Source organism: Balearica regulorum, chromosome 24, assembly GCF_011004875.1.
Source record: "Balearica regulorum gibbericeps isolate bBalReg1 chromosome 24, bBalReg1.pri, whole genome shotgun sequence".
Lineage (NCBI taxonomy): Eukaryota > Metazoa > Chordata > Aves > Gruiformes > Gruidae > Balearica > Balearica regulorum.
This window is the reverse complement of record NC_046207.1, coordinates 1643998-1669153: the sequence shown is the minus strand read 5'-3', so window position 1 is coordinate 1669153 and position 25156 is coordinate 1643998. Positions and strand designations below refer to the sequence as shown.

The 25156-nt window shown below is 53.6% G+C and overlaps 2 protein-coding genes and 2 pseudogenes across 2 annotated transcripts; 1 reads left to right on the top strand and 3 right to left on the bottom strand.

The window, feature by feature from the left end:
• Positions 1-244: 244 nt before the first annotated feature.
• LOC142604959 (cyclin-Y-like protein 1 pseudogene) lies at positions 245-2281 on the bottom strand (annotated as a pseudogene).
• Positions 2282-6207: 3926 nt separating this feature from the next.
• LOC142604997 (feather keratin Cos1-1/Cos1-3/Cos2-1-like) lies at positions 6208-6979 on the bottom strand (annotated as a pseudogene).
• Positions 6980-19869: 12890 nt separating this feature from the next.
• On the bottom strand, positions 19870-20569 carry LOC142605014 (feather keratin Cos2-3-like). Its single transcript, XM_075775035.1, has 2 exons — positions 20530-20569; positions 19870-20198 (listed from the first exon to the last, which is right to left on the bottom strand). Exon 2 carries the CDS (start codon positions 20176-20178, stop codon positions 19870-19872), a length of 309 nt encoding a protein of 102 aa, XP_075631150.1. The 5' UTR covers positions 20179-20198; positions 20530-20569.
• A 2805-nt stretch (positions 20570-23374) lies between these two features.
• LOC142605058 (feather keratin Cos2-3-like) lies at positions 23375-24153 on the top strand. Its single transcript, XM_075775148.1, has 2 exons — positions 23375-23438; positions 23843-24153. Exon 2 carries the CDS (start codon positions 23845-23847, stop codon positions 24151-24153), a length of 309 nt encoding a protein of 102 aa, XP_075631263.1. The 5' UTR covers positions 23375-23438; positions 23843-23844.
• Positions 24154-25156: the final 1003 nt, after the last annotated feature.

The following is a 25156-nucleotide window of genomic DNA, read 5'->3' as shown; positions in this document are numbered from 1 at the left end:
TGATCATGCACGTGATCATTTGCAATCTCGAGCTGAAATTTGTACTGGTTAGGGCCTTCCGTCACATTCTTTTATTTTTTTTATTTTTTTTTTTTTTTTACTTTGAGGTAACCTCCTTTGTAATTTTTAGAGCCATGGCAAAGGAGAACAAGTCACACCCGTAACTGATCTCATTCCTCTGGGCTTCCTGACCTCCCTGGGTGAGCACATGGCCCCGTGTGCCATTATCTTCTCCATGTATCTTCTAACCTTGCTGGGGAACGACATCCTCATTGTCGCTGCATGGAGCAAGTGTAGAAGCCAGAATTACAGCTCCTGGGACAATCCTCTTTCAGTCACTGGGGTATATGTCAATCTCTGCATAGGTTAAAAGCCTTTCCAGATAAACCAAATTGCATATTGAGCTATCAGCTGTGGAACACTGAAAAGTGTCCAAACGAACTGGTAGATGTGCTTGCCATCAGGGCCATGCTTGTAGTAGTCATCTGGAACTTCTTCCTGTGTGAGAGGATGAGATTTTTTTCCTCAAAAACATCCAATCATCTCTCTGAATCTCTGTTCTTTATACAGTAGAATATTGCTAATGATGCACTTTATCGTGCTTCCAAGATTAGATTGACTGACTGCATGGTCATCTATGACTATTGTTGAGCATGAGCTGTATATTTTTTTAAGCTGCCCAGGAGAAACACGGTCAATGTGCTTACTCCTCCTCTTCTCTTGCACATCTATTTGAGGCTTGCTCAGGAATATTGTGTTTGATCTGGGATGATCAGGTAGATTAGGTTCCACGGCTAAACCACCTAGGAAAACCTGGTCACTAATGTGCTGGAGATGGGAGCTGCCACTGCTGGCATCTGAGTCCCCTGACTTGGCCTCCACTGATCCTGATCTGCCGCCTGCTGCTATCACCTTGTATGTGTCAAAGATGACCAAAGGGCTAGAGAACCTATCCTATGAGGAAAGACTGAAGGAGTAAAATCCTTTTCTCCCTGGAGAACAGAAGGCTCGAGGAGGACCTCATCACAGTAGTCTCCTACTTAAAGGGTGGCCACAAAGAGGACAGAGGCTCTGTCATCACAAGAAGCCACATGGAGCAGACAGGGGGTAATGACAGATCTCCAACAGCCAGGGACTGCAGTGCTGGGAAAGCCTTGGCCTGCATGTGAGGAGCAGTGGTGATGTGAGCAGAGTTCAGGCTGTCCCTGCCTCGGAGCACTTGGGGAGCCAGGGAAGCTGAGTACAGACAGGGTCATCCCCCATGTTTGTGCTATGGTTGGGTTGGTGCCTGTCCTGTACCACCGTGTCCCCAGGGCACGACCAATTCTCAACCCGTGGGGCTACCCGTGGGGGCCACGCCCACTGTGAGGAGGAACTGGAGATGCCTGGGTGCTGGCAACAGACCCCAGTGCTGGGGCGGCAGGTCTCATGAAGGAGGAGGTGAAGCCTTGGTTTCTGGGCACAGAAAGAAGGTGCCCAGCACCCAGAGAGATGGACAAAGATGGTGCCTCTGCCCCAAACTTCAGGCAGGAGGAGTGTGAGTAGAACCTCGTGTGGTCCATGGGGCACTGTATGCCTGAGATGTTATTTTGAGCCATAAGTGCCTTCAGGAGTTCCTTTTCTGCACCCAGGAGACCATGGATACCTGAGGGATGCCAGGATTTAGAGCACTACCTGGGACTGAAGTCTGACATCTCAAAAATTTCCAAGTATCACTGAAAAGCACACCTAAACGTTGGCATTAACAGTGAAGCCACAAGTAGCTCACCCAGACTCAGGGAAGATGAACACCTTAAACAAGCCATGAGAAGGTAGGGAATCACTGGGCTGCGGAGAGCTCGTGTTACTGTGGGGACACTCTGTGCACTGCTGCCATCTGCCCAGTCACCGTCTGCCTGTAAATGGTGGGACGATGGCCGGAGAGCGGGGATTTCCTGCAGGGATATGCAGGGAGCAGATGCTTTGTGGACTTAGGGCCTGCTGAGCTGGGCTTACACAGACCTTGATAACAGGGAAGACGGGGTCAGTGCCTCAACACCTTCATCGCTTTGCTTCACAACTGGGTGGCTAGGAGGCAGATGAAGGATCTCATAACTGAGCCTCCAGGCAGAAAGACCCTCTGCTGGAATTTCACCTTTTGCTGCGGGGAAGGCAGTCCACAGAGCTCCCGATGTGCATGGCCACCCTTCTGCCTTGGCATCTCCTCCTGGCCAAGGCCTCTGATATGCCAAGGTTTTTGGTCCAGCTGGTGCCCGAGAATAGCAGCCAACACAGGAGACATGCGAATGGCCCAGCAGCGACAGACCAGAGAAGCTTCTGAGCACAGAAATGTGTCCCACTGTTGCTGCAACGGCCCAGTGGGGATGGAGGGGGGTAACTGCTCTTGCGCAGAGCCTTTCCAGAGCAGAGCTGGGATCTGGCAGTGGTACAACCTTAAAGGCCCAGGAAAGCCGCCCTAGGCTTAAAGGAGACAAAGAACCACAGAGCAGCCATGGGTATTTGGGCACTGGGTGCTCTTCCAGAGCTGCAGTGGCCCATGGGGGTGTTGGGTTCACAGAGAGTGGGGACTCCATTGTGTGGTTGCTACCAATCCTAACTTGTGAATTACCTCAGCCCTGCGTGTCTGGACAGCACCTGGGCCATGCCAGGTGCTGAAGGACTGTATGAGGTGCCTATCTGCCTGTGCCCATGTGTGCTGGCCATGGACCTTAGACTGGGTAAGGGAGGGGAGGGGAAGGTAGGGATGAAATTGTGGTATTGTTGACTCCATATGCCCACTCCTCAACCCTTTGGAGCCATCCTCTATTCGAGCCTCATTGCCCAGCACAGCTCAATCCAGAGCTAGAGGAGATCCCTTCCCAGAGTGCCAGAGGGGCTGCTGACCTCATCCATTGGCAGCCACGGGCTCCTCACGCAGGGCTTGGTCTCCCCATTCACAGAATGTGATCCAGGAAGCAGTGCTTCAGGCCCATCTAGGAAGCTATACCACAAGGCTGGAAGGAATGATGGCCATCTGCTGTGAAGTAGCCAAGAATATCTTCCTCAACTCCAAGGACAGGGCAAAAAAGACAACCCAGGGCAGTGAGTCCGACCCTTCCCATCTTCCGGGAATGAGGAAGGGTCCTCTTTTGTGCCCAAGCTGATTCTCCCCAAGAAGCCACGTTTTTTCATAACCAGACTGGAAGACTTGCCACAGAAGGAAGGAGCACTCAGAGGCCCAGGCTTGGATGCAGCACAATTTTAATGAGTCTAAAGAAGAAAAGGAGGTGGCTCACCTGCAGCCCGTGGAGGACCCTGTGCCGGAGCAGGTGGAGACACCTGAAGGAGGCTCTGACCCCATGGGAAGCCCACACTGGAGCAAGCTCCTGGCAGGACCCGTGGGCCCATGGAGAGAGGAGCCCATGCTGGAGCAGGTTTGCTGGCAGGACTTGTGACACCGTGGGGGACCCACGCTGGAGCAGTCTGGTCCTGAAGGTCCGCACCCCATGGGAGAGACCCACGTGGGAGCAGTTCGTGAAGAACTGTAGCCTGTGGGAAGGACTCACGCTGGAGAAGTTAGTGGAGGACTGTCTCGTGTGAGAGGGCCCCCCACGCTGGTGCAGGGGAAGAATGTGAGGAGTCCTCCCCCAGAGGGGGAGCAGAAACACCGTGTGATCAGCTGACCGCAACCCCCATTCCCCGTCCCCCTGGGCCACTGAGGGGGGAGTAGGTAGAAACTGGGAGTGAAGTTAAGCCCGGGAAGATGGGAGGGGTTGGGGAAGGTGTTTTGAGATTTGGGTTCATTTCTCGTTGCTCTGCTCTGTTTTGCTTGGTAATAAATTAGATGAATTTTCTCTCTAAGTTCAGTCTGTTTTGCCCGTGACGATAAGTAGTGAGTGATCTCTCCCTGTCCTTATCTCCACCCACAAGCCTTTCGTTATACCTTTTCTGCCCTGTCCAGTTAAGGAGGGGGAGTGATAGAACGGCTCTGGTGGGCACCTGGCCTCCAGGCAGGGTCAACCACCACGCATCCCTTGCCAGATTTAATTCCAAGTGGGCCTGAGCCTTCCTTGTTGCATCCCTACATACTCTGACTACATTCCTCCATTCCACTCAAGTGGCCGGGCCCTTTTTCCACATACCGTAAACTTCCTTCTTCCCTTTGAGTTTTTCCATGAGCTCCTTGCTCATCCATGCGGGTCTCATGCCTCCTTTGCTTCATTTCCTACTCTTTGGGATGCACCGATCTTGAGCTAGGAGGAAGTGGTGCTTGAATGTTGACCAGCTCTCTGGGACCCCCCCCACCACCACCTTCAAGAGCCCTAACCCATGGGATTCTTCCAAGCAGGTGTTTGAAGAAGCCAAAGTTATCACAAATGCTCACCAGCCGAGGGCGGTACTCAGCTAGTTCTCAAGCCAAACCGCCTCCCGGCCCACCCCCCCACTAATAGACAGAGCATGCTGTCATATGGTATGGAATATCCCTTTGGCCAGTTTGGGTCAGCTGTCCTGGCTGTGTCCCCTCCCAGCTTCTTGGGCGCCTCCCGCCTTCTCATTTGCGTGCCAGTATGAGAAGCTGAGAAGTCCTTGACTGCTTGGCAACAACTAAAACCATCAGTGTGTTATCAACGTTATCCTCATACTAAACCCAAACCACAGCACTATACCAGCTACTAGAAAGAAAATTCACTCTGTCATCTCAGCCAAAACCAGGACACCACCACCGTTGTGTGAAAAATGAGGAAGACTTTCCTTGTCACCGGGGAAGGCATTTTGGTTGCCTGCTGGCTGGCACAGTCATTTTTCCCCTTCTTCCTAGCTATCAGCAAATTGTTGATCCTCTCTGTCACGGCCTTTAATCGTGATGTCACTATATGCACACTGCTCCATTACACCACTCACATGAAAAAGTAAATCTACTTCCTTCGAGCCCTGGTAGCGTGGGCATTGGGTTTGTGGTCACCTTCACCCAGGTGGCTCTACTACTGAATAGCCACTTTGCATCAAGACAGCCATCGCTGGAATCCAAGTCCCCTGACTCAGCCTCTGCTGATCCTCATCCAGCACCCACTGCCACTCCTGTGTACGTGTCAAAGGTGACCAAAGGGCTGGACACCTGTCCTGTGAGGAGAAGAGAAGGTTCAGGGGACACCTCATCACAGTGTGTGCAGTACTTAAAGGGTGGCTACAGAGAGGACAGAGGCTCTCTCATCGCAAGGAGCCACATGGAGAAGACAAGGGCCAAAGAGTACAAGTTGCACCGGGAGCGCTTTCATCTTGACGTAAGAAATACATTTTTTACAGTAAGAACAATCACTCAGCGGAACAACCTCCCCAGGGAGGTGGTAGAGTCCCCATTGCTGGAGGTTTTCAAGATGCGATTGGACACGGTGGTAGATCATAGCATCATAGGAGCATAGAGCACCAGGTTGGAAGTAGCCCATGGGGCTGTAGAGTTCACAGCGAGTGGGGACTCCCTTGTGTAGCCTCAGCGTGACTGATACCAGTACTAACATGTGAATTACCTCCGCCTTGCATGTCTGGACAGCTGCTGGGCCCTGCCAGGCACTGGAACACTGTGTGAGGTACCGGTCTCACCTGCCTGTGCCCACGTGTATTGCCCATGGACCCTAGAGTGGGTAACAGAGCACTGCAGAAGAGGAAGTTGATGCTGTGGGCTGTAGGGAGGCATTGTTGTTTCCCATCCCCACTCCTGACACCCTTAGGAGCCGTCCTCTCACTGATGGCTGTGCAGAGCCAGGGATGTCTTTCTCAAGTCCAAAGGAGAGGGCAGCAAGAAAAAAATCCACTGCAGGGAGTCCCACTCTCCCCTTCGTCCGCCTTTTCCCCTGAGCCGACCGGAAGACTTGCCACAGAAGGAAGGAGGACTCGGAGGCCCAGGCTTGAATGCAGCACAACTTTAATGAGTCTAAAGAAGAAAAGGAGGTGGCTCACAGGGAGCACCAGGGTCAGCCACTAAGAAGCAGTAGAGCTCCTGCAGGGTGTTGTCCATCGGCCTGCCCGCCCTGCAGAGGGAGGGAGGCCATCAGGTCCCCGCTAGGCTGGTCTTGAGAGACAGCAACAGGAAAGGAAAGAGAGAGAGAGAGGAGTGGAAGAAGGAAACGATGGCCCAAAGCTCTACATAGAATGCCCTGAATCTCTGTCTCCTCTCCAGCAGCACGTTCTGAGGTCTTGGGAGGATCTTGCCAGGGGAAGCTGCCAGCAGATTCAGCAGGGTTGACATCTGTTGCCACAGTAGCGGCTGGTGATGCAGGAGAGGTCACAGCACCCAGAGCTGATGGGCACTCCGTCACGGCTGAGGATGCTGCCAACAGCAGCGGAGGTGGAGGAGCCCACAACGGTGTTCTGTGGGAAGGAGCTGAGGATGGGGCCGGGCAGGGTCACCACCACGGGGGAGGGCTCAATGATGACTATGGAGTTCTGGCACTGCCTGACGCAGGGCTCATTGCAGCTGTTGGCCAGCGGGGTCGGGCCGCAGGGCTGGCAGGGCAGGCAAGGCTGGCAGGGCTGGCACTGGTCGGAGCAGGACATGTCTCTGGGCCAGAGGTTCACCTGGGAGAGAGGGTAGGGAGAAGTAGAAAACAGGGGCACCTGAGAAGCAGCACCGCACCCAACCACGCAGGAGGCAAGGCACCTCCTGGCCCAGCATGCGCTGCCCAGCTCACAGCCCAGGAGCTGGCTCACCTAAGTCCCAGCCCCTCTCTGCGGAAGACCTTCTCTCCCCTTGCCTCTCCCATGAGAAGCAGCTCCCAGCCCTGGGCTAGGGCAGTCCATATCAGCGGAGACATGCATCGAGGAAAGACCTGATCTTGAAGGAGGAGGAGAAGAGGCTTCCCACTCACCTGATTCCCAAGGAGAAGGAGGCGAGAGAAGTGGATGAGAGAGCAGAGACCTGGGCTGCCTTTTATAGGAGTCCCGCGCTGCCTCAGGCCCGGAGGCACCCCTTGTGCAAGTAATAATGATGTTCTGACAAGCTCATGTCTAATGCAAAGCATCCAAGCTAATGGCATGGGCTGTGTCCTGGTTTCCTGCACTGCTGCCTTTTCATTTCCTGGCTTATGCCACGTGCTTCCCCATGGGAAGGCTTCTGTAAGTGCCGGGACGAGAGGCCCGAGGATTTCCGAGGCAGAAACACGTCGGCGCAGGCAGAAGACTCAGCTCCAGTGCTGAAGGTGTCCTGTGCAGGCAACTGATGTGCACCTGGGTCATTTCTGACGGCATGCACAGCTTTTGGCATGGCTCCGTGCAGGCGTGCATGAGCACACGTGTGTCAGTCTGTACTTGTGTGACCCTCATCACAAGGGCATGCGCAGGTCATAGCAGGGGGACTCTCTCCTGCTCCCCTGGTGTGTCCATGAGCACCGCAGAGTAGCGGGTTGCCCTTGCCAGCAGGAGTCCATCTACAGCTGAATGGTGGTGCCTTTGGCCTGGCAGAGAGGTGCTCAGAGAACTGAAATGCAGTCTCTGCCTCCTGTGCCCTCCACTTCTTGCTTTATGTACAGGGAGGAAGGCCAAGAAAGCCAAGAGCTTTGATTCAAACGCCTTTGGCGACGAAGCACCAGGAATTCCATGTCCCCCATAAAATCCTGAGTCTGAGGGCCTAGCAACTGTGTCTGTGAAGGCAGGGACACGTGATTTAGGGCAAGCCGCTGAAACCCTGCTGCTTCTTCATGAGCGACACAGGAAAAGTCCCTCTTTGTGCAGAAAGGAGCTGTTATGCACTGACCACAACCCCCCATTCCGCAGCAAGGAGGGCCCACAGCAAGCTCGCTACCTTGAACTTCAGGAGAGTAGACTTTGGCCTCTTCAGGGACCTGCTTGGTAGAGTACCATGGGACAAAGCCCTGGAGGGAAGAGAGGCCCAAGAAAGCTTGCCAATATGCATAGAATCATAGAATCATAGAATGGTTTGCGTTGGAAGGGACCTCAAAGATCACCTAGTTCCAACCCCCCCTGCTGCGGGCAGGGACACCCTTCACTAGACTACATTGCCCAAAGCCTCATGCAACCTGGCCTTAAACACTTCCAGGGATGGGGCCTCCACAACCTCCCTGGGCAACCTGTTCCAGTGCCTCACCACTCTAACAGTAAAGAATTTCTTTCTAACATCTAATCTAAATCGACCCTCCTTCAGCTTAAACCCACTACCCGTTGTCCTACCACCACACTCCCTGATAAACAGTCCCTCACCATCTTTCCTGTAGGCCCCCTTCAGGTACTGGTAAGGCGCAATTAGATCTCCCCGGAGCCTTCTTTTCTCCAGGCTGAACCAGCCCAACTCTCTCAGCCGGTCCTCCTAGGAGAGGTGCTCCAGCCCTCTGATCAGCTTTGTGGCCTCCTCTGGACTCTCTCCAACAGCTTGATGTCTCTCTTGTAGTAGGGTCCCCAGAGCTGGAGACAGTACTCCAGGTGGGGTCTCGCAAGAGCAGAGTAGAGAGGCAGAATCACCTCCCTCGACCTGCTGGTCACACTTCTTTTGATGCAGCCCAGGACACGGTTGGCTTTCTGGGCTGCAAGCGCACACTGCCGGCTCATGTTGAGCTTCTCATCAATCAACACCCCCAAGTCCTTCTTCTCAGGGCTGCTTTCAATCCATTCCCCGCCTAGCCTACAGTCGTGCTTGGGATTGCGCCGACCCACGTGCAGGACCTTGCACTTGGCCTTGTTGAACTTCATGCGGTTTGCATGGGCCCACCTCTCCAGCCTGTCAAGGTCCCTCTGGATGGCATCTCTCCCCTCCAGCGTGTCGACCACACCACACAGCTTGGTGTCATTGGGTGCACTTGATCCCACTGTCTATGTCGCCAACAAAGATGTTAAACAGTGTCGGTCCCAGTACCAACCGCAGAGGAACGCCACCCCTCCCTGTTCTCCACTTGGACATTGAGCCGTTGACCACAGCCCTTTGAGTGCGACCATCCAGCCAATTCCTTGTCGGCCGAGTGGTCCATCCATCGAATGCGTGTCTCTCCAATTTAGAGACAAGGATTCAAGGATCACATCCTCCAAGGTCAGGAACGATGCATCCCAACAAAGAGGAAGGCAGGTAAAAACAGCAGGAGGCCTGCATGGATCAACAAGGAGCTCCCGGACAGACTCAAACACACTGAGGATGCCTACCGAGGGTGGAAGCAAGGGCAGGTAGGCTGGGAGGAATACAGAGAAATTGTCCAAGCACACAGGGATCAGGTTAGGAAAGGCTAAAGCCCTGATAGAATTAAAACTGGCCAGGGATGTCAAGGACAAGAAGAAAACCTTACATAGGTACGTCAGTGATAAAAGGAAGACTAGGGAAAATGTGGAACCCCTCCCATATGAAATGGGAGACCTGGTTACCGGGGACATGGAGAAGACCGAGGTACTCAACAATATTTTGCCTCAGTCTTCACTGGCAAGTGCTCTAGCCACACCACCCAAGAGTCAGAAAGCAGAGGCAGGGACTGGGAGCATGAAGAACCAGCCACTGTCGGAGGAGATCAGGTTCGAGACCATCTAAGGAACCTGAAGGCGCACAAGTCCATGAGACCTGATGAGATGCCTCCGCACGTCCTGAGGAAACTCATGGATGAAGCGGCTAAACCACTCTACACCGTATTTGAGAAGCTGCGCCGGTGTAGTGAAGTTCCCACTGACTGGAAAAGGGGAAACGCAATCCCCATTTTTAAAAAGGGGAAAAAAGGAAGAGCTGAGGAACTACAGGACGGTCAGTCTCACCTGTGCCCAGCAAGATGATGGAGGAGATCCTCCTGGAATCCTCATGGAGTAGATCCTCCTTCATGCCTGACAAATGTGGTGGCTTCCTACGATGGGGTTACAGCGTGGGTGGATAAGGGAAGAACAACTGGTGCTGTACACCTGGACTTGTGCAAAACATTTGACATTGTGCCACGTGACATCCTCGGAACAGGCCCAGAGAAGTTGTGGATGGCCCATCCCTGGACGTGTTCAAGGCCAGGCTGGATGGGGCTTTGGGCAACGTGGTCTAGTGGAGGGTGTCCCTGCCCATGGCAGGGGGTTTGGAACTGGATGGGCTTTGAGGTCCCTTCCAGCCCAAACCACTCCAGCATTCTAGGATATCCCCTGCAGGAAGTGTGGCCTGTGCAGGGCCCGTGCAGAAGCAGGCTGCTGGCAGAACTGTGGCCCCTGGAGGACCCACGCTGGAGCAGTCTTATCTGGAAGGACTGCAGCCTGTGGACAGGACCCACGCTGGAGCTGGTTTTGAAAGACTGCAACCTATGGGAAGTGCTCAGACTGGAGCAGGGAAAAATGTGCAGAGGAAACTGCGGCAGAAAGGACTTGTTGTGTACTGACTACAACCCCCCATGCCGCATCCCACTGCGCTGCTTGGGGGTGGAGGAAATAGAAGAGCCGTGAATGAAGGAGGGAGGTTGAGTCTGTGAAAAGGAGGAGAGGATGCAGTGAAGGTATTTGAAGGATTTTTCACTCTTTCTCACCATCCGGCTCTATTTTTCACTAGTAATAAGTTAAAGGAATCTTCCCCAAGTCAAGTCTGTTTTGCCTGTGACGGCGAATGGTAGGTAATCCCTGTGCCTTTATCTCGACCCATGATCTTTTCCACCTTACTTTCTCTTCCTCCTGTCCCATAGAGGAAGGAGAGTGCAAGAGCAGCTGGCTGGGTGTCTGCAAGCCAGCCAAGGTCCCAACTATGGCAATTAGAAGTGCCATGAGCGTTTATCATTTATGTGGGGGGTTTTGCTGTGCATCTGTGCCATCAGGAGCAGTCTCTTTCTCCCACTGCTGTTCCCCTCAGAGGGTGGTGGGCAATGATGTCAACTGGCCTTTGTGCTTGTGTACCTGGGAAGTAGTGGCAGGTTGACAGCCACGGGCAGAGCACAGCCCGCCAACTCTCCTGCCACAAGGCTGAAACGAACAAGGAGATCGCGAAGGCCGTGTGGGAGGAAAGCTGTGAATGGGAGCTTCTGTGCTTGCTTCTGCTCTTTCTGACTCTGCTAGCAAAGGTCCTGCATCAGAACTGATGACAGAGAAGAAACACCTGCTCCCTTGGTTGTCCCAGACCCCCCTTCACCAGCATTCCTTTCCCCAACCATCCAGCCCGCATTGCCTCTCCTTTCCAACCCATCCACGCTCAGTGTTTCATGGGTCGGTCAGTGCAGAAGATCTTGGCTGTCTTTGTAGTCCCAGGTTTCTGAGGTTCAAGCACCAAAGGCTGTTCCCCATGATTGGTCGGCTTTGGGAGAGGTGGGAGCTGGGAGGAGGGGCACAGTACAGTTCTCCTCTCTTGGCCTCCTGGTAGGAGGCCCTTCTGTGCAAGGCTGAGCTCTGGGGAAAGAGCTCTCGGTTCTCCCTTGGCACCCCTGTTTCCACGAGGCACCCAGAGATCTGCAAACAAAGATCCTCTTCCTGTCAGGGGCTGGGACTAGTAGATGCAGAGAAGAGGAGAAGGTGGTGAGAGAGCTTCTGCCATGCAACTGTTCTTCCCCTGCACCCCAGGATGGGATTGCACTTGCCATGAGCTGCAAAGAGCGAGCGTGGGCTATTCTGATCGGCGCTCTCTCTGCAGTGCCATGGGAGGAACTGTCAGTCGCTCCTCTGTGTCGTCTTGCAGGCCCCTGCAAAAAACCTTGCTGGCTGTGGAGGAGGCAGAGATGTCGTTCTGAGCTGCAAGGGACAGGGAGTGAAGCAGGCCCACAGACAGTGTGTCCTGCCCTCCCAATCCTCTAGGAATGAGAAGGGCTCCACCGGCTCACCCGTTTGTTCCCTCCCAGCAGATCTCCTGTCTCCCTGGACAGCTGTAGAGAGCATCCAGAGAGGAAAGGACCACACAGAGCCTGAGGCTGGGATGCAGCAGGGTTTAATGAGTCCAAAGAGGGAAACAAGATGTCTCCAAGAGGAGCCCGCAGTGGAAGGATCCCCACGGGCAGCCAAGAGTCAGTGCCCCGCAGAGGGAGAGGGGCAGGCAGGTGCCCCCAAGCTGCCTTTGGCTGGCCTGATGGCCCAGGGGAGCGGAAAACGACAAAGGAAAAGGAGAGAGTGGAGGAAGGGAACGAGAGGCATTGGCCATGTTTTCAGGGAGCCCAGGCTGGCCCCTTCCAAAGGGCTGACACCCTTTGCCGGAGGAGCGGGGCATGCCCAGCCCCTCTCAAAGCAATGGCCACGATTTCCGTCCTTCAGTCTGGCATCATCTTCTGCGTTCACAGGGTTCCTGGTCTGGGCTGTCGCCAGTGGCTTTAGCAAGGGGGGCACCTTCTGCTGCCACAGTAGCGGCTGGTGATGCAGGAGAGGTCACAGCACCCAGAGCTGATGGGCACTCCGTCACGGCTGAGGATGCTGCCAACAGCAGCGGAGGTGGAGGAGCCCACGGCAGTGCTCTGTGGGAAGGAGCTGAGGATGGGGCCAGGAAGAATCACCACCACGGGGGAGGGCTGGATGACGACGGTGGAGTTCTGGCACTGCCTGACGCAGGGCTCGTTGCAGCTGTTGGCCAGCGGGGTCGGGCCGCAGGGCTGGCAGGGCTGGCACTGGTCGTAGCAGGACATGTCTCAAAGGTAGAGATGAACCTGGGAGAGAGGACAGGGGGAAGCAGAGCACAGGGGCACCTGAGGAAGAGCCTGCAACCCCACCAACAGGAAGCCAAGGCACCTGCTGGGTGGGGAGGTAGAGGCTGTGCAGGGGGGAACAAGGGCTTCTTTGCCTGAGCCCAGTGGGGCTCTTCAGATAGCAGCCAGGCCCAGGGATCCTCCTGCCTAGCCTGTGGCCAAGAAGCTACCTCAGCCCAGCCCCAGCCTATCTCCATGGCAGACCATCTCTCCTCTGCTCTCTCCCGTGATCACGATCGCAGAGCACTAACATAAGACCAAGGAGCAGGTATCCCCTGGGATGTCCTGGAAGGCAAGAATCCATCCTAGAGGAGGAGGCGGAGGAGAAAAGGGGGTTCCAACTCACCTGTTTCCCAAGGAGAAGGAGGTGACGGAAGTGGTTGAGAGAGCGACCAGTTGGTCTGGCTTTTATACTGGCCTCTAGACTGCCTGAGGACCAAAGGCAGTGCTGCATAAGCTACAATTTTCCTGCCTGCTCCTAATGAACGGAAACATCCCAGGGATGTGTTGCTGTTTCCCTCTATGCTGCCTTTGCATTTCCTGGTTATGTCATGCCCATTCCCGCACGGATGCTTCTGATGAGTGCTGGGATGAGAGGCCCCGGGATTTCCAGGACAAGCATGCCTCAGTGCTCTTCCTGCTGGTAGGAAGAGCCCTATCTGCTCCGAGCCCTGCAAACTTGACTTGTTCTGTTGAGAGCCGACATATTTTTCATGTAAGAATGATTGGGCCTAAAAGGAGCACTCAGACTCCACACTTTTTTTCATGTCTGCAAGTTCCTTTTGATGTATTCTTCTTACACAGATGTTTAGAGGAAGAAAGAAGTAGAGACCATATGGACCTTCTCTTCTAGAAATATTGACTAAACCAAAATCAGGTTGGATGGAGCTTTGAGCAACTGATGTAACGAAAGATGTCCCTACTCATGGCAGAGCGTTTGGACAAGGTGGTATTTAAAGGTGCCTTCCAACCCAAACCATCCTATGATTCTATCATTCTGTGAAAAAGAGGTGTACATATATAGGAATTGACAAAGTCCTCTAAGCCATACAAAGAAAGCTAGTTCAGTGCTAGAAAAGATGAAATGCTGAAGTACCAGGCATTGGCGGATAATGTGGCATATTATAAAAATATTTGGTAAGAAGCACAAGCAGAATGAGAAGCAGGAAAGTTTATGTCTTCCTCTGAATGAGAAACTACAGGTCATTAGTTGATATGGAAAAAACTCAGACCCTTGTGAGATGCTGTTGAAAGCAGTATGATCTGGCAGACTTACGTATCAGGATTGACATGAGCCTGCAATATAAGATTGTACAGAGACATGGATCAGCGTTTTCTAGATTATAGAAAGTGAGGTGGACAATGAGCGGAATGAGTGAGCTGATAAAGTGAGGGATAGCTGGATACACAGTCAGGCAGTGTAAAAATAAGTTTCTAGCTTATATAGGTCATGCACAGATGGTCTGTGCGCTACAGTTCCCAATTAGGACAATGCCTTTAATACCATGATTTAACTTTTGGTCAGCCCTAAAGTCGTCAGGCAGTTGGACTAGATGATCGTCGTAGGTCCCTGCCAGAAAAATACCCTACCCTACCCTACCCTACCCTACCCTACCCTACCCTACCCTATCTTTCTAACATGGTGCCTACTGACACCCTGTGCTTCACCAGCATTGGCAGCATAGGCAGGATGTGGCCCACATTATCCATGTAAGGTATTCTCTCAAGTCACGCTACCCTTGGTGGAGCCAAGGGACTGTGGAACTCTTGCCCACATTCAAGAAATATTTGTGAGATTTACTGTTGCTGTCAGGTGACTTGGACATTCAGTATCCCTGACAGTCCGCCACAGCCATAGCATTGCTTATGTGTTTACTACCAGTGATCGGGTCACCATATAGGCATGTTGTTGATTATCTGTTTTATTGCCTCAATAAAATTTGGATTATGTGTTGTCAGACTCCATCACTGTTCAGACCACGCTTTCTCTTAAAGATACAGAATTTGGTGGAAGGCCTGCAGACACCCTGCTCATGACTCCTGGAAGCCCAGGATCCGTCACTGTGTGGGCCACGCGGTCCCATCATCTATCCCTGCCTCTAGGTTTTATAGGCATTTATAGTCATTAGTCCAAACACTTCTTTGTTATCTTCTAATATATTTTACGAGGGCATGTAGTGATAGGACAAGGGGTAAGGGCTTTAAACTGAAGGAGGGTAGATTTAGATTAGACGTTAGGAAGAAATTCTTCCCTGTGAGGGTGGTGAGGCACTGGCACAGGTTGCCCAGAGAAGCTGCGTCTGCCCCTGGATCCCCAGAAGTGTTCAAGGGCAGGTTGGATGGGGCTTTGGGCAACGTGGTCTAGTGGAGGCTGTCCCCGCCCATGGCAGGGGGTTGGAACCAGCTGATCTTTAAGGTCCCTTCCAACACAAACCTTTCTATGATTCTATGATACTCAATATTGCTGCTGTGGACTCGAAGCAGTCACTGAGAAGTGCAGGCAGAACACATGAAATAACCTGCTGAGTTAACGTACTCTCCATTTCTGTGTTTCTTTGATCACAGTCGGGGTTGGAGAGCTGGAAGCACTCTGTGGCTGCAGGGAGCTTAGGGAAGAGTTCTTTACATGCTCGTCGGCATGACTTCTGGCACAGCCTCATGCCATGAATGGCTCACCTTGCCCAGACCTTACCCCAGGTCCGTAGACAAAATTGCTGGCCCATTGTTGCCTCTTCCCTGGTCTTCAAAGAAAAGGAGACTGCTCGCCATGGGATCTTCCTCCAAAGGCCTGAGTCAGGAGCTACCAGTTCCTCTGGGGACAGGCACCTTTCAGCTTCTTGATGTAGCTTAGAGCATTCTGTAGGTACCTGGGAAGGCAGGGGATGCCTGGTGGCCAGTGGCTGAAGGTGAGTCAGCATTGTGCCCTTGTGGCAAAGCAGACCCACTGCACTCTGAGATGTCTTAGCAAAAGTGTAGCCAGCAGACCCAGGGAAGTGATCCTTCTCCTCTGTTTGTCACTCATGAGACCATGCCCGGGGTCCGGTGTTCACTTTGGGGCTCCTCAGTATATAGGAAAGACATTGACATGCGGGAGCGAGTGCAGCAGAAGCCCCCAAGGCAGTCCGGGGGCTTGAGGACATGATGTACCAGAAGAGCCTGAGGGAACAGGGCCCTAGGAAAAGAAGGCTCAAGGGAGATCTGTCTATGTGCCCTGAGGATGTGGAAAAGATGGAGGCAGGCTCTTTTCAAAGCGCACAGGGGAAGGACGAGAGGCAATGGGCACGATTTGGAACCTGGGAAATTCTATTTAGATGTTAGAAAATTTTTAACTGATTGGTTTTGTTGTTGGTTTTTTTTTACCTTGGCATTATTGTGCTATGGGATCCACACTGAATTGAGGTCTCAGAGCTCCTGCCCAAAGACACTCACTACTTTGCTGTTCCCATCCATTGTACCTCTGTGCTGTGCAAGACACCCTGGTGCAGGGAGCTTCCTTGGCTAGTGCCACAACGCAGGGGAGGGAGGGGATGCATCTGTGCCAGGCTGAGCTTGGGGGAAAGGGAGCTCTTCTCTTGCAGCACTATTTCCTCAGTGCACTTGGAGATCTGCAGGCCATTATATTCTCTTCCAGAAGGAGGCAGTGTCAGTGGCTTGAGAGGAAGGAGAAGGTGGTAGAAGAACCCCTGCCCTGGAACTGGTTTCCCTGCACACTCTAGGGCAGGAGATTATTTGCCATGGGCTGTGCAGAGGGTGCTTGTGCATTCTCATCTGTGTGCTCCGCACAGCACCAAGGGCTGGAAGGAACCAGTCAGAGACTCATCTGAGCCTAGCAGTCAGTCCCTTGCAAAAAGGGGACTTTCTCTGAAAAATAACGAAAACCCTTCATTTGTTCTCTGAGTTTTCCTCCAAACCTCATCAGAGTGGACCTTTCCAGAGGAGGCATTTCTTGAGAAGATAACGGTGCTGACGCGCAGCTTGAGCAAGAACTGGATCCCCCAATCCTCAAGAAAGTTGAAATCCATGAGTGAGGAGGAGCACGAGAGATGAACCAAGGTTTCACGGTGCATTTGACAACCCCCGTCACAGTTTCCCCCACTCTACTCAGTTCGGTCGAACTATAGGATGGCATTCAATCGAAAGTCCATCTTGCAGCAGATCTATTTTCACTCAGGCGATTGTGGAGGCTGAATCCACAAGTGTGGGATGATCTGACCTCTCGCTGAACTTGCAATCATCCTTTTGAATCCTTGTAGGTCTGCAAAGGACAAACGTTCATCAGACATTGGTGTTTTCAGCCTGGCAGGATCAGGAACACATGGGCGCACACATCAGGCTTCACCAAACTGTTTGGGGAGCTCCTCTGTGCACAGGGACAGGCCTCAGCCAAGCGGGGCATATGCTGTGTTGTGATTTAAGCCGGCAGGCAGCTAAAACAACCACACGGCCGTTAGCTCACTCTCCCCACAGTGGGATGGGAGAAAAACGAAAAAAAGTAAAGCTTCTGGGTTAAGGTATAATCAATTTAATGGGACAGAAAAGGAAAATGTTGATGATAACAATAAGAAGAAGAAGAAGAATGGTGACAACAACAACATTAACAACAACAGTAATAACAATAACAATAATGGATCAAAATAATAATATACAAAATAAGTCAGGCCCACCACAGTTTCTCACCAACTGCTGACCAATCCCCAGCTAGTTCCTGAGCTGCGGCCATCCACAGCCAACTCCCCCTAGCCCATATGCTGAGCATGACAGCATATGGTATGGAGTATCCCTTTGGCCAGTTTGGGTCAGCTGCCCCGGCTGTGCCCCCTCCCAGCTTCTTGTGGACTTCCTGTAGATTCTGTTCATCACAATCACAATCACAATTAACAATAGCTGGCACACTGAGTCTCACCAATACAAACTGGGTTGCTCTTGTCTGGAGAGGGAGCGCTTTCAAAATTGGATTGATTTCAGTATCTTGTCTTCCAACCTCCTGTAACTTCAGCCGGGGCAGCCAATCTAAGAGGAACCTGTCATGCTTTATCTGGAGTGAGGGCCCTAGCGTGTAGTCTGGCCAAGCTCATTCCTACATCAATCTGTGAGTCGCCTTAGCTCTGCATATCCGTGCGACTGCTGGACTGTGGAAGGAACTGTTGGGGGCGGGGGGGAGGGGTGGAGGGTTTATTGGTGACCTGCCCTTGCTGTCCTTGCCCTCATGCGCAGACCATGCCCTGTCCTTCTGGGAACAGGTGGGAGGATGAGGAGAAGAAGGTTTGGGGACTGTTGTACAAGCTGTTTCCACGCCCACTCCTGCACCCTTTGGGGCCATCTTCCGACTGAGCTTCTGTTCCCAGCTCAGAGCTGCTACCCAGAGCACGAGGAACTCCCTTCTGCACAAGTTTGTGAACTGCTGACCAGTCAAAACCTCCAGCAGCACCAGGTTCCTCACTGCGGAATGTGCTGTAAGGCTATGGGGCTGTTATCTCAGCAGAGATCATAGAAACCATTGAACCGTAAAATCATGGAAACATAGGATCGTGGAATAGTTTGGGTTGGAAGGGACCTTTAAAGGTCATCTAGTCCACCCCCTCTGCAATAAGCAGGGACGTCTTCAACTAGGTCAGATTGCTCAGAGCCCAGTCCAGCCTGACCTTGAATGTGTCCAAGAGTGGGGCATCTACCACCTCTCTGGGCAGCCTGTTCCAGTGTTCGCCACCCTCATTGTAAAAAATGTCTCCCTTATAGCTGGTCTGAATCTACTCTCTTGTAGTTTAAAACCACTACCCCTTGTCCTATCGCTACAGGCCCTGCTAAAAAGATTGTCTCCAACCTTCTTATAGAGCCCCTTTCTGTACTGAAAGGCTGCAATAAGGTCTCCCCAGAGCCTTCTCTTCTCCAGGCTGAGCAACCCCAATGGATGGAGAGGTGTTCCATCCATCTGATCAATTCTGTGGCCCTCCTCTGGACCCACTTCCACAGGTTCATGTCTTTCCTGTGCTGAGGACTCCAGAGCTGGACGCAGTACTCCGGGTGGGGTCTCACCAGAGCGGAGTAGAGGGGGAAAATCACCTCCCTCAACCAGCTGGCCACACTTCTTTTGATGCAGCCCAGGATATGGCTGGCCTTCTGGGCTGCAAGTGTGTGTTGCAGCGTATGTCCAGCTTTTCCTCCACCAGTACCCCCAAGTCCTTCTCAGCAGGACTGCTCTCAAGCCCTTCATCCCCCAGCCTGTATTGATACCGGAAGTTGCCCCGACCCAGGGGCAGGACCTTGCACTTGGCCTTGTTGAAGTTCCGGAGCTTCACATGGGCCCAATCCTTGAGCTTGTCAGGGTTCCTCTGGATGGCATCCTGTCCCTCGAGCATGTCAACTGTACCACAAAGCTTGGTGACATCTGTGAACTTGCTGAGGGTGCACTCGATCCCACTGTCTATGTCATCGATGCAGGTATTAAACAGTACTGGTCCCTGTACGGACTCCGGAGGGGCACCAGTTGTCACTGATCTCCATCTGGGCATTGAGCCGTTGACCACTACCCTCTGGAGGTGATCATACAACCAGTTCCTCATCCACTGAACAGTCCACCCATCAAACTCATCTCTCTCCAATTTAGACGGAGGCATGTTGTGGGGGACCGTGTCAAACGCCTGATGCCAGAATGCAGGGACCGATTGCTACAGGCTTAGGAGCAGCTGAGTATGTCTTCCTTAGCTCCAAGGAACAGTGACTGGAAGGGACCCATTACCCTCTGTCCCACCCTCCCCTTCCTCTGGGAATGATGAAAGGTCTGCTCGTGCCCGCACCTTACCCCCCACCACCCAAGGCAATGCCTTTCTTCCTTGGAAACACGAGACAAGGACACCAAAAAAGGATTACGTGGAGGCAGAGGATGTGATGCGGAAAACTTTAATGACTCTGAAGTGGGAAACAAGGTCAATTCTAGAGGAGGCTGCCAGTGCAGGGAGAGCACCAGCAGCTGCAGAAAGTCTGTGCCCATTGCCCACGGTGGAGATCCCTCAAGGCATCCATCTGCCTGTCCTGAGAGGGGTCAGCAGATGCCTCAGGTTGTCTCCGGGGGTTTTGCGGCCCAGAAGAGCAGAAGACAAGACAGAGATGGAAGAGGGTGGAAGGCCATGGAGTTAGACTTTGGCCATGTTTCCAGAGAGCCCCAGCTGCCCTCCTGTGAAGGGCAGCACTGGATGCTCAGCCTCTCTGAAATCAATGGCCAGGAGCTCTGCTCTCAGTTGAGAATCTAGGTCTGGATTCCTGGGGGTGCTTGTCCAAGCTGTCACCAGTGGCTTTAGCAAGGGGGGCACCTTCTGCTGCCACAGTAGCGGCTGGTGATGCAGGAGAGGTCACAGCACCCAGAGTTGATGGGCACTCCGTCACAGCTGAGGATGCTGCCAACAGCAGCGGAGGTGGAGGAGCCCACAACGGTGTTCTGTGGGAAGGAGCTGAGGATGGGGCCGGGCAGGGTCACCACCACAGCAGGCGGCTCAATGACGACGGTGGAGTTCTGGCACTGCCTGACGCAGGGCTCGTTGCAGCTGTTGGCCAGCGGGGTCGGGCCGCAGGGCTGGCAGGGCTGGCACTGGTTGTAGCAGGACATGTCTCTGGGCAGAGCTACACCTGGGAGAGAGGGTAGAGACTAATCAGAGCACAGGTACACGTGAGGAGCAGTTTGTCCTGAGTCCAACACCCCACTGTGAGCATGTGAAAGGCACCTGCAGCGAGGGAGAAGGGTTTCTTGGCCTCATCCGGACATGGTAGTGCAAAGTGCCACCAGCCCCAAGGTGCCTGATGACTATCTCTTAAAAGAAGAGCCTCCTCAGGCAAGTCCCAGACACTCGCTTTCGCCCTTCTCCCCCCTCCCATGACAAGCAGCGCCACAAGCCAGCACAGGATGGAGGAGCACGCATCTGCATGACCAGAAGAAGGACATGGGGAAAGGGCTTCAGACTCACCTGCTTCCCAAGGAGAAGGAGGCAAGAGAAGTGGATGAGAGAGCGAGGAGTTGCGCTGGCTTTTATGGTGGCCCTGACCTGCCCCAGGCCCAGAGGTAGCTTCTGCGGAAGTGGCAATCTTCTAAGGTGCTCGTGATGAACGGAAGTCATCTCAGCTAATGACATGGGCTGGGTGGTTGTTTTCCCCAACACTACCTATTCATTTCCTGGCTGGTCACCCAAGGGCTTTCCTTGCGTGAGGACATGCTGTGTCTTTCTCTTTCCCTCCCTCAAACACAGCTGGGGCAGAGGAAGCAGCAGTCCACTGTGTGCTTCCATTGAGCACACGTACCCTGGGGTACAATACCAACATTTCCGTAGCTTGCTTCAAAACAGCATATGCACACCTAGAGCTTTATGATCTCGCAGGTGCCCTGCAAGACCATTGTCTTTATCTTGACACAGTCTCTGTGATATCTGTGAGTCATCCAGGGGACTGGGACACCCCTGCTCAGTGAGTTGATGGGCTAATGTCTGCCAGACGAGCACATTGTGGAGTTTGCGTCACCAGGCCCTAAATCCTACAGCTTCTTGCAGTCTAGAGAAAAGTGTAATTTAGAAGTTAAAGGCACCACTCTAAATGCAACAAAGAGAGGGAAGGTCAATTTTGAGGTACTGAGGGATCGATCTGCGTGACAGACGTCATCTACCTGGACTTGTGCAAAGCATTTGACACTGTCCCGCGTTACATCCTTGTCACTAAATTGGAGAGACATGGATTCCACGGATGGACCACTCGGTGGATAAGGAATTGGCTGGACGGTCGCACTCGAAGAGTTGTGGTCACGGCTCAATGTCCAAGTGGATGAGATCAGTGAGGAGTGGCGTTCCTCAGGGGTCGGTACTGGGACCGGCGCTGTTTAACATCTTTGTCGACGGCATGGGCAGTGGGATCGAGTGCCTGCTCAGCAAGTTTGCCAACGACACCAAGCTGTGCGGTGCAGTCGACACGGTGGGGGGAAGGGATGCCATCCGGAGGGAGTGCCTGGGAAAAGCTGTTCCCAACCTTTTGGCCTTGGATGAGAGGCAGGAGACTTAGCTTCAGGGCCCCATGGTCTGGGGAAGGCGAGGGGAACTCCCACATCACCTGGCATCACCACACAGGGGAAACCGCCACGGGTTCTGCTCTGAAAAGCTTTTCCTTAAAAGCAAGCATCCTTGCAAAATGATTTGGCATTTGCCCAATGAAGTCTTCCATCTGGAGAAGCTGCAGCCGCATGCTCTGAACTGCTCTAACGTGATTCCTGACAGGTCCAGTTGGCTGTTGTCAGTCTTTCCAGGCTGCCCCCAGTCTCCCTTTCCCAGGACGCTTACTTTCCTGGAAACACCACTACCACATTTATTGTCCCCTGTAACCTCAAAGCTTTTACATGAGTCATGACCCCGGGAAACAGCTCAGCCCCTCGAGGCTGCCTGGAGGCAGCATGCAAAGAGTTGGCCAGGGTTCGAGGTCCAGTGAGACCTGAGCGCTGTGTCCCTGTCTGTGTCCCCATAGACAACGAGGGGCTGGGAGTGTGACTGAGGAACTGCTGGGGACCTCCCTGCCAGAGCAGGGATGGGGCAATCTAAGCAGGACAGATGCACAGGCAACATTGTTAAGACAAGTCTTAACAGAGACTCTGTTAAGTCTGGACAGAGAGCGTCCACGGAGAGGAGGAGGCCAAAGAGGTTGGCAGCTTCCTCCTGACGACAGATTAAGGTAAAAGAGAGTTGAAAAGCTGAAGTGCCAGTCAGATTCCTCCCTGATGCCTCCCTGATGCCTTCAGTCTGCCATCCCAAGCTTTCCACCATTACTGTTGGTTTCCCTTCCTTCCCAGGCAGCAGGTCATCAAAGGACAGCAGAGTGCATCCCCTGCTCCAGGGGCACCATGAAGCGGAGACCCTTTGTTTTGTTTATGCGGCCAGACTCTTCTCAGTAGTGCCCACTGGCAGGATGAGGGGCAACGGGCAAAAATTAAAACAAATAACATTCCATCTGAACGCAAAGAAAAAACTTTTTGCTGTGAGGGATGTCAAACACCGGAACAGGTTGTTCAGAGAAGTCATGGAGTCTTCCTCTGTGGAGACAGACAAAACCTGTCTGGACGTAGTTGTAGACAACACGGTCTAACTGAGCCTGCTTGAGCAGGGGCATGGGACTAGGTGATCTCCAGAGGTGCCTTTCCACCTCAACAATTCTGATCCTCTGGCTTTCAGAGTATTTCCCTAGATTTGGGAGCTGGAGGGCATTTGGGCCTCTCCCCACAATCGATGAACCCTCAAGGCTGTCAGCCCCAAAGAGGTTGGCAACTTCCTCCTGAGGGCAGCTTAAGGTACAAGCGAGTTGAAAAGTTGAAGTGCAGCCTGCCTGCCCGGGAAGACACAGCCACTGACTGTTGGCGTGAGCCATGAGGGAAGGAAAGAGGAGCACAGGGCACATACTCACAGGAGCCCTTGGGGGACAAGCCAAGGATTGCAGGGGTGGGAGCACTGGGGCTCTTCCTGTCAGCAGGATGAAAAAAGAAACCCACCAGAGTGCCCCAGGCAGACACCATCTGCCTCCACTGGACCCCTCTGGCACTTAGTCCATGTCTTCTGCCCACTTTGAGGCCCGCTTATGCCGGAAATCCGGGGGCCTCTCATCCCAGCACTCATCAGAAGCATCCGTGCGGGAATGGGCATGACATAACCAGGAAATGCAAAGGCAGCATAGAGGGAAACAGCAACACATCCCTGGGATGTTTCCGTTCATTAGGAGCAGGCAGGAGAATTGTAGCTTATGCAGCACTGCCTTTGGGCCTCAGGCAGTCTAGAGGCCAGTATAAAAGCCAGACCAACTGGTCGCTCTCTCAACCACTTCCGTCACCTCCTTCTCCTTGGGAAACAGGTGAGTTGGAACCCCCTTTTCTCCTCTGCTTCCTCCTCTAGGATGGACTCTTGCCTTCCAGGACATCCCAGGGGATACCTGCTCCTTGGTCTTATGTTAGTGCTCTGCGATCGTGATCACGGGAGAGAGCAGAGGAGAGACGGTCTGCCATGGAGATAGGCTGGGGCTGGGCTGAGGTAGCTTCTTGGCCACAGGCTAGGCAGGAGGATCCCTGGGCCTGGCTGCTATCTGAAGAGCCCCGCTGGGCTCAGGCAAAGAAGCCCTTGTTCCCCCCTGCACAGCCTCTACCTCCCCACCCAGCAGGTGCCTTGGCTTCCTGTTGGTGGGGTTGCAGGCTCTTCCTCAGGTGCCCCTGTGCTCTGCTTCCCCCTGTCCTCTCTCCCAGGTTCATCTCTACCTTTGAGACATGTCCTGCTACGACCAGTGCCAGCCCTGCCAGCCCTGCGGCCCGACCCCGCTGGCCAACAGCTGCAACGAGCCCTGCGTCAGGCAGTGCCAGAACTCCACCGTCGTCATCCAGCCCTCCCCCGTGGTGGTGATTCTTCCTGGCCCCATCCTCAGCTCCTTCCCACAGAGCACTGCCGTGGGCTCCTCCACCTCCGCTGCTGTTGGCAGCATCCTCAGCCGTGACGGAGTGCCCATCAACTCTGGGTGCTGTGACCTCTCCTGCATCACCAGCCGCTACTGTGGCAGCAGAAGGTGCCCCCCTTGCTAAAGCCACTGGCGACAGCCCAGACCAGGAGCCCTGTGAACGCAGAAGATGATGCCAGACTGAAGGACGGAAATCGTGGCCATTGCTTTGAGAGGGGCTGGGCATGCCCCGCTCCTCCGGCAAAGGGTGTCAGCCCTTTGGAAGGGGCCAGCCTGGGCTCCCTGAAAACATGGCCAATGCCTCTCGTTCCCTTCCTCCACTCTCTCCTTTTCCTTTGTCGTTTTCCGCTCCCCTGGGCCATCAGGCCAGCCAAAGGCAGCTTGGGGGCACCTGCCTGCCCCTCTCCCTCTGCGGGGCACTGACTCTTGGCTGCCCGTGGGGATCCTTCCACTGCGGGCTCCTCTTGGAGACATCTTGTTTCCCTCTTTGGACTCATTAAACCCTGCTGCATCCCAGCCTCAGGCTCTGTGTGGTCCTTTCCTCTCTGGATGCTCTCTACAGCTGTCCAGGGAGACAGGAGATCTGCTGGGAGGGAACAAACGGGTGAGCCGGTGGAGCCCTTCTCATTCCTAGAGGATTGGGAGGGCAGGACACACTGTCTGTGGGCCTGCTTCACTCCCTGTCCCTTGCAGCTCAGAACGACATCTCTGCCTCCTCCACAGCCAGCAAGGTTTTTTGCAGGGGCCTGCAAGACGACACAGAGGAGCGACTGACAGTTCCTCCCATGGCACTGCAGAGAGAGCGCCGATCAGAATAGCCCACGCTCGCTCTTTGCAGCTCATGGCAAGTGCAATCCCATCCTGGGGTGCAGGGGAAGAACAGTTGCATGGCAGAAGCTCTCTCACCACCTTCTCCTCTTCTCTGCATCTACTAGTCCCAGCCCCTGACAGGAAGAGGATCTTTGTTTGCAGATCTCTGGGTGCCTCGTGGAAACAGGGGTGCCAAGGGAGAACCGAGAGCGCTTTCCCCAGAGCTCAGCCTTGCACAGAAGGGCCTCCTACCAGGAGGCCAAGAGAGGAGAACTGTACTGTGCCCCTCCTTCCAGCTCCCACCTCTCCCAAAGCCG

Excerpts from the sequence above, each read along its gene's own strand:
- LOC142605014 (XM_075775035.1), bottom strand. The coding sequence starts at position 20,178 with ATGTCCTGCTACAACCAGTGCCAGCCCTGCCAGCCCTGCGGCCCGACC.
- LOC142605058 (XM_075775148.1), top strand. The coding sequence starts at position 23,845 with ATGTCCTGCTACGACCAGTGCCAGCCCTGCCAGCCCTGCGGCCCGACC.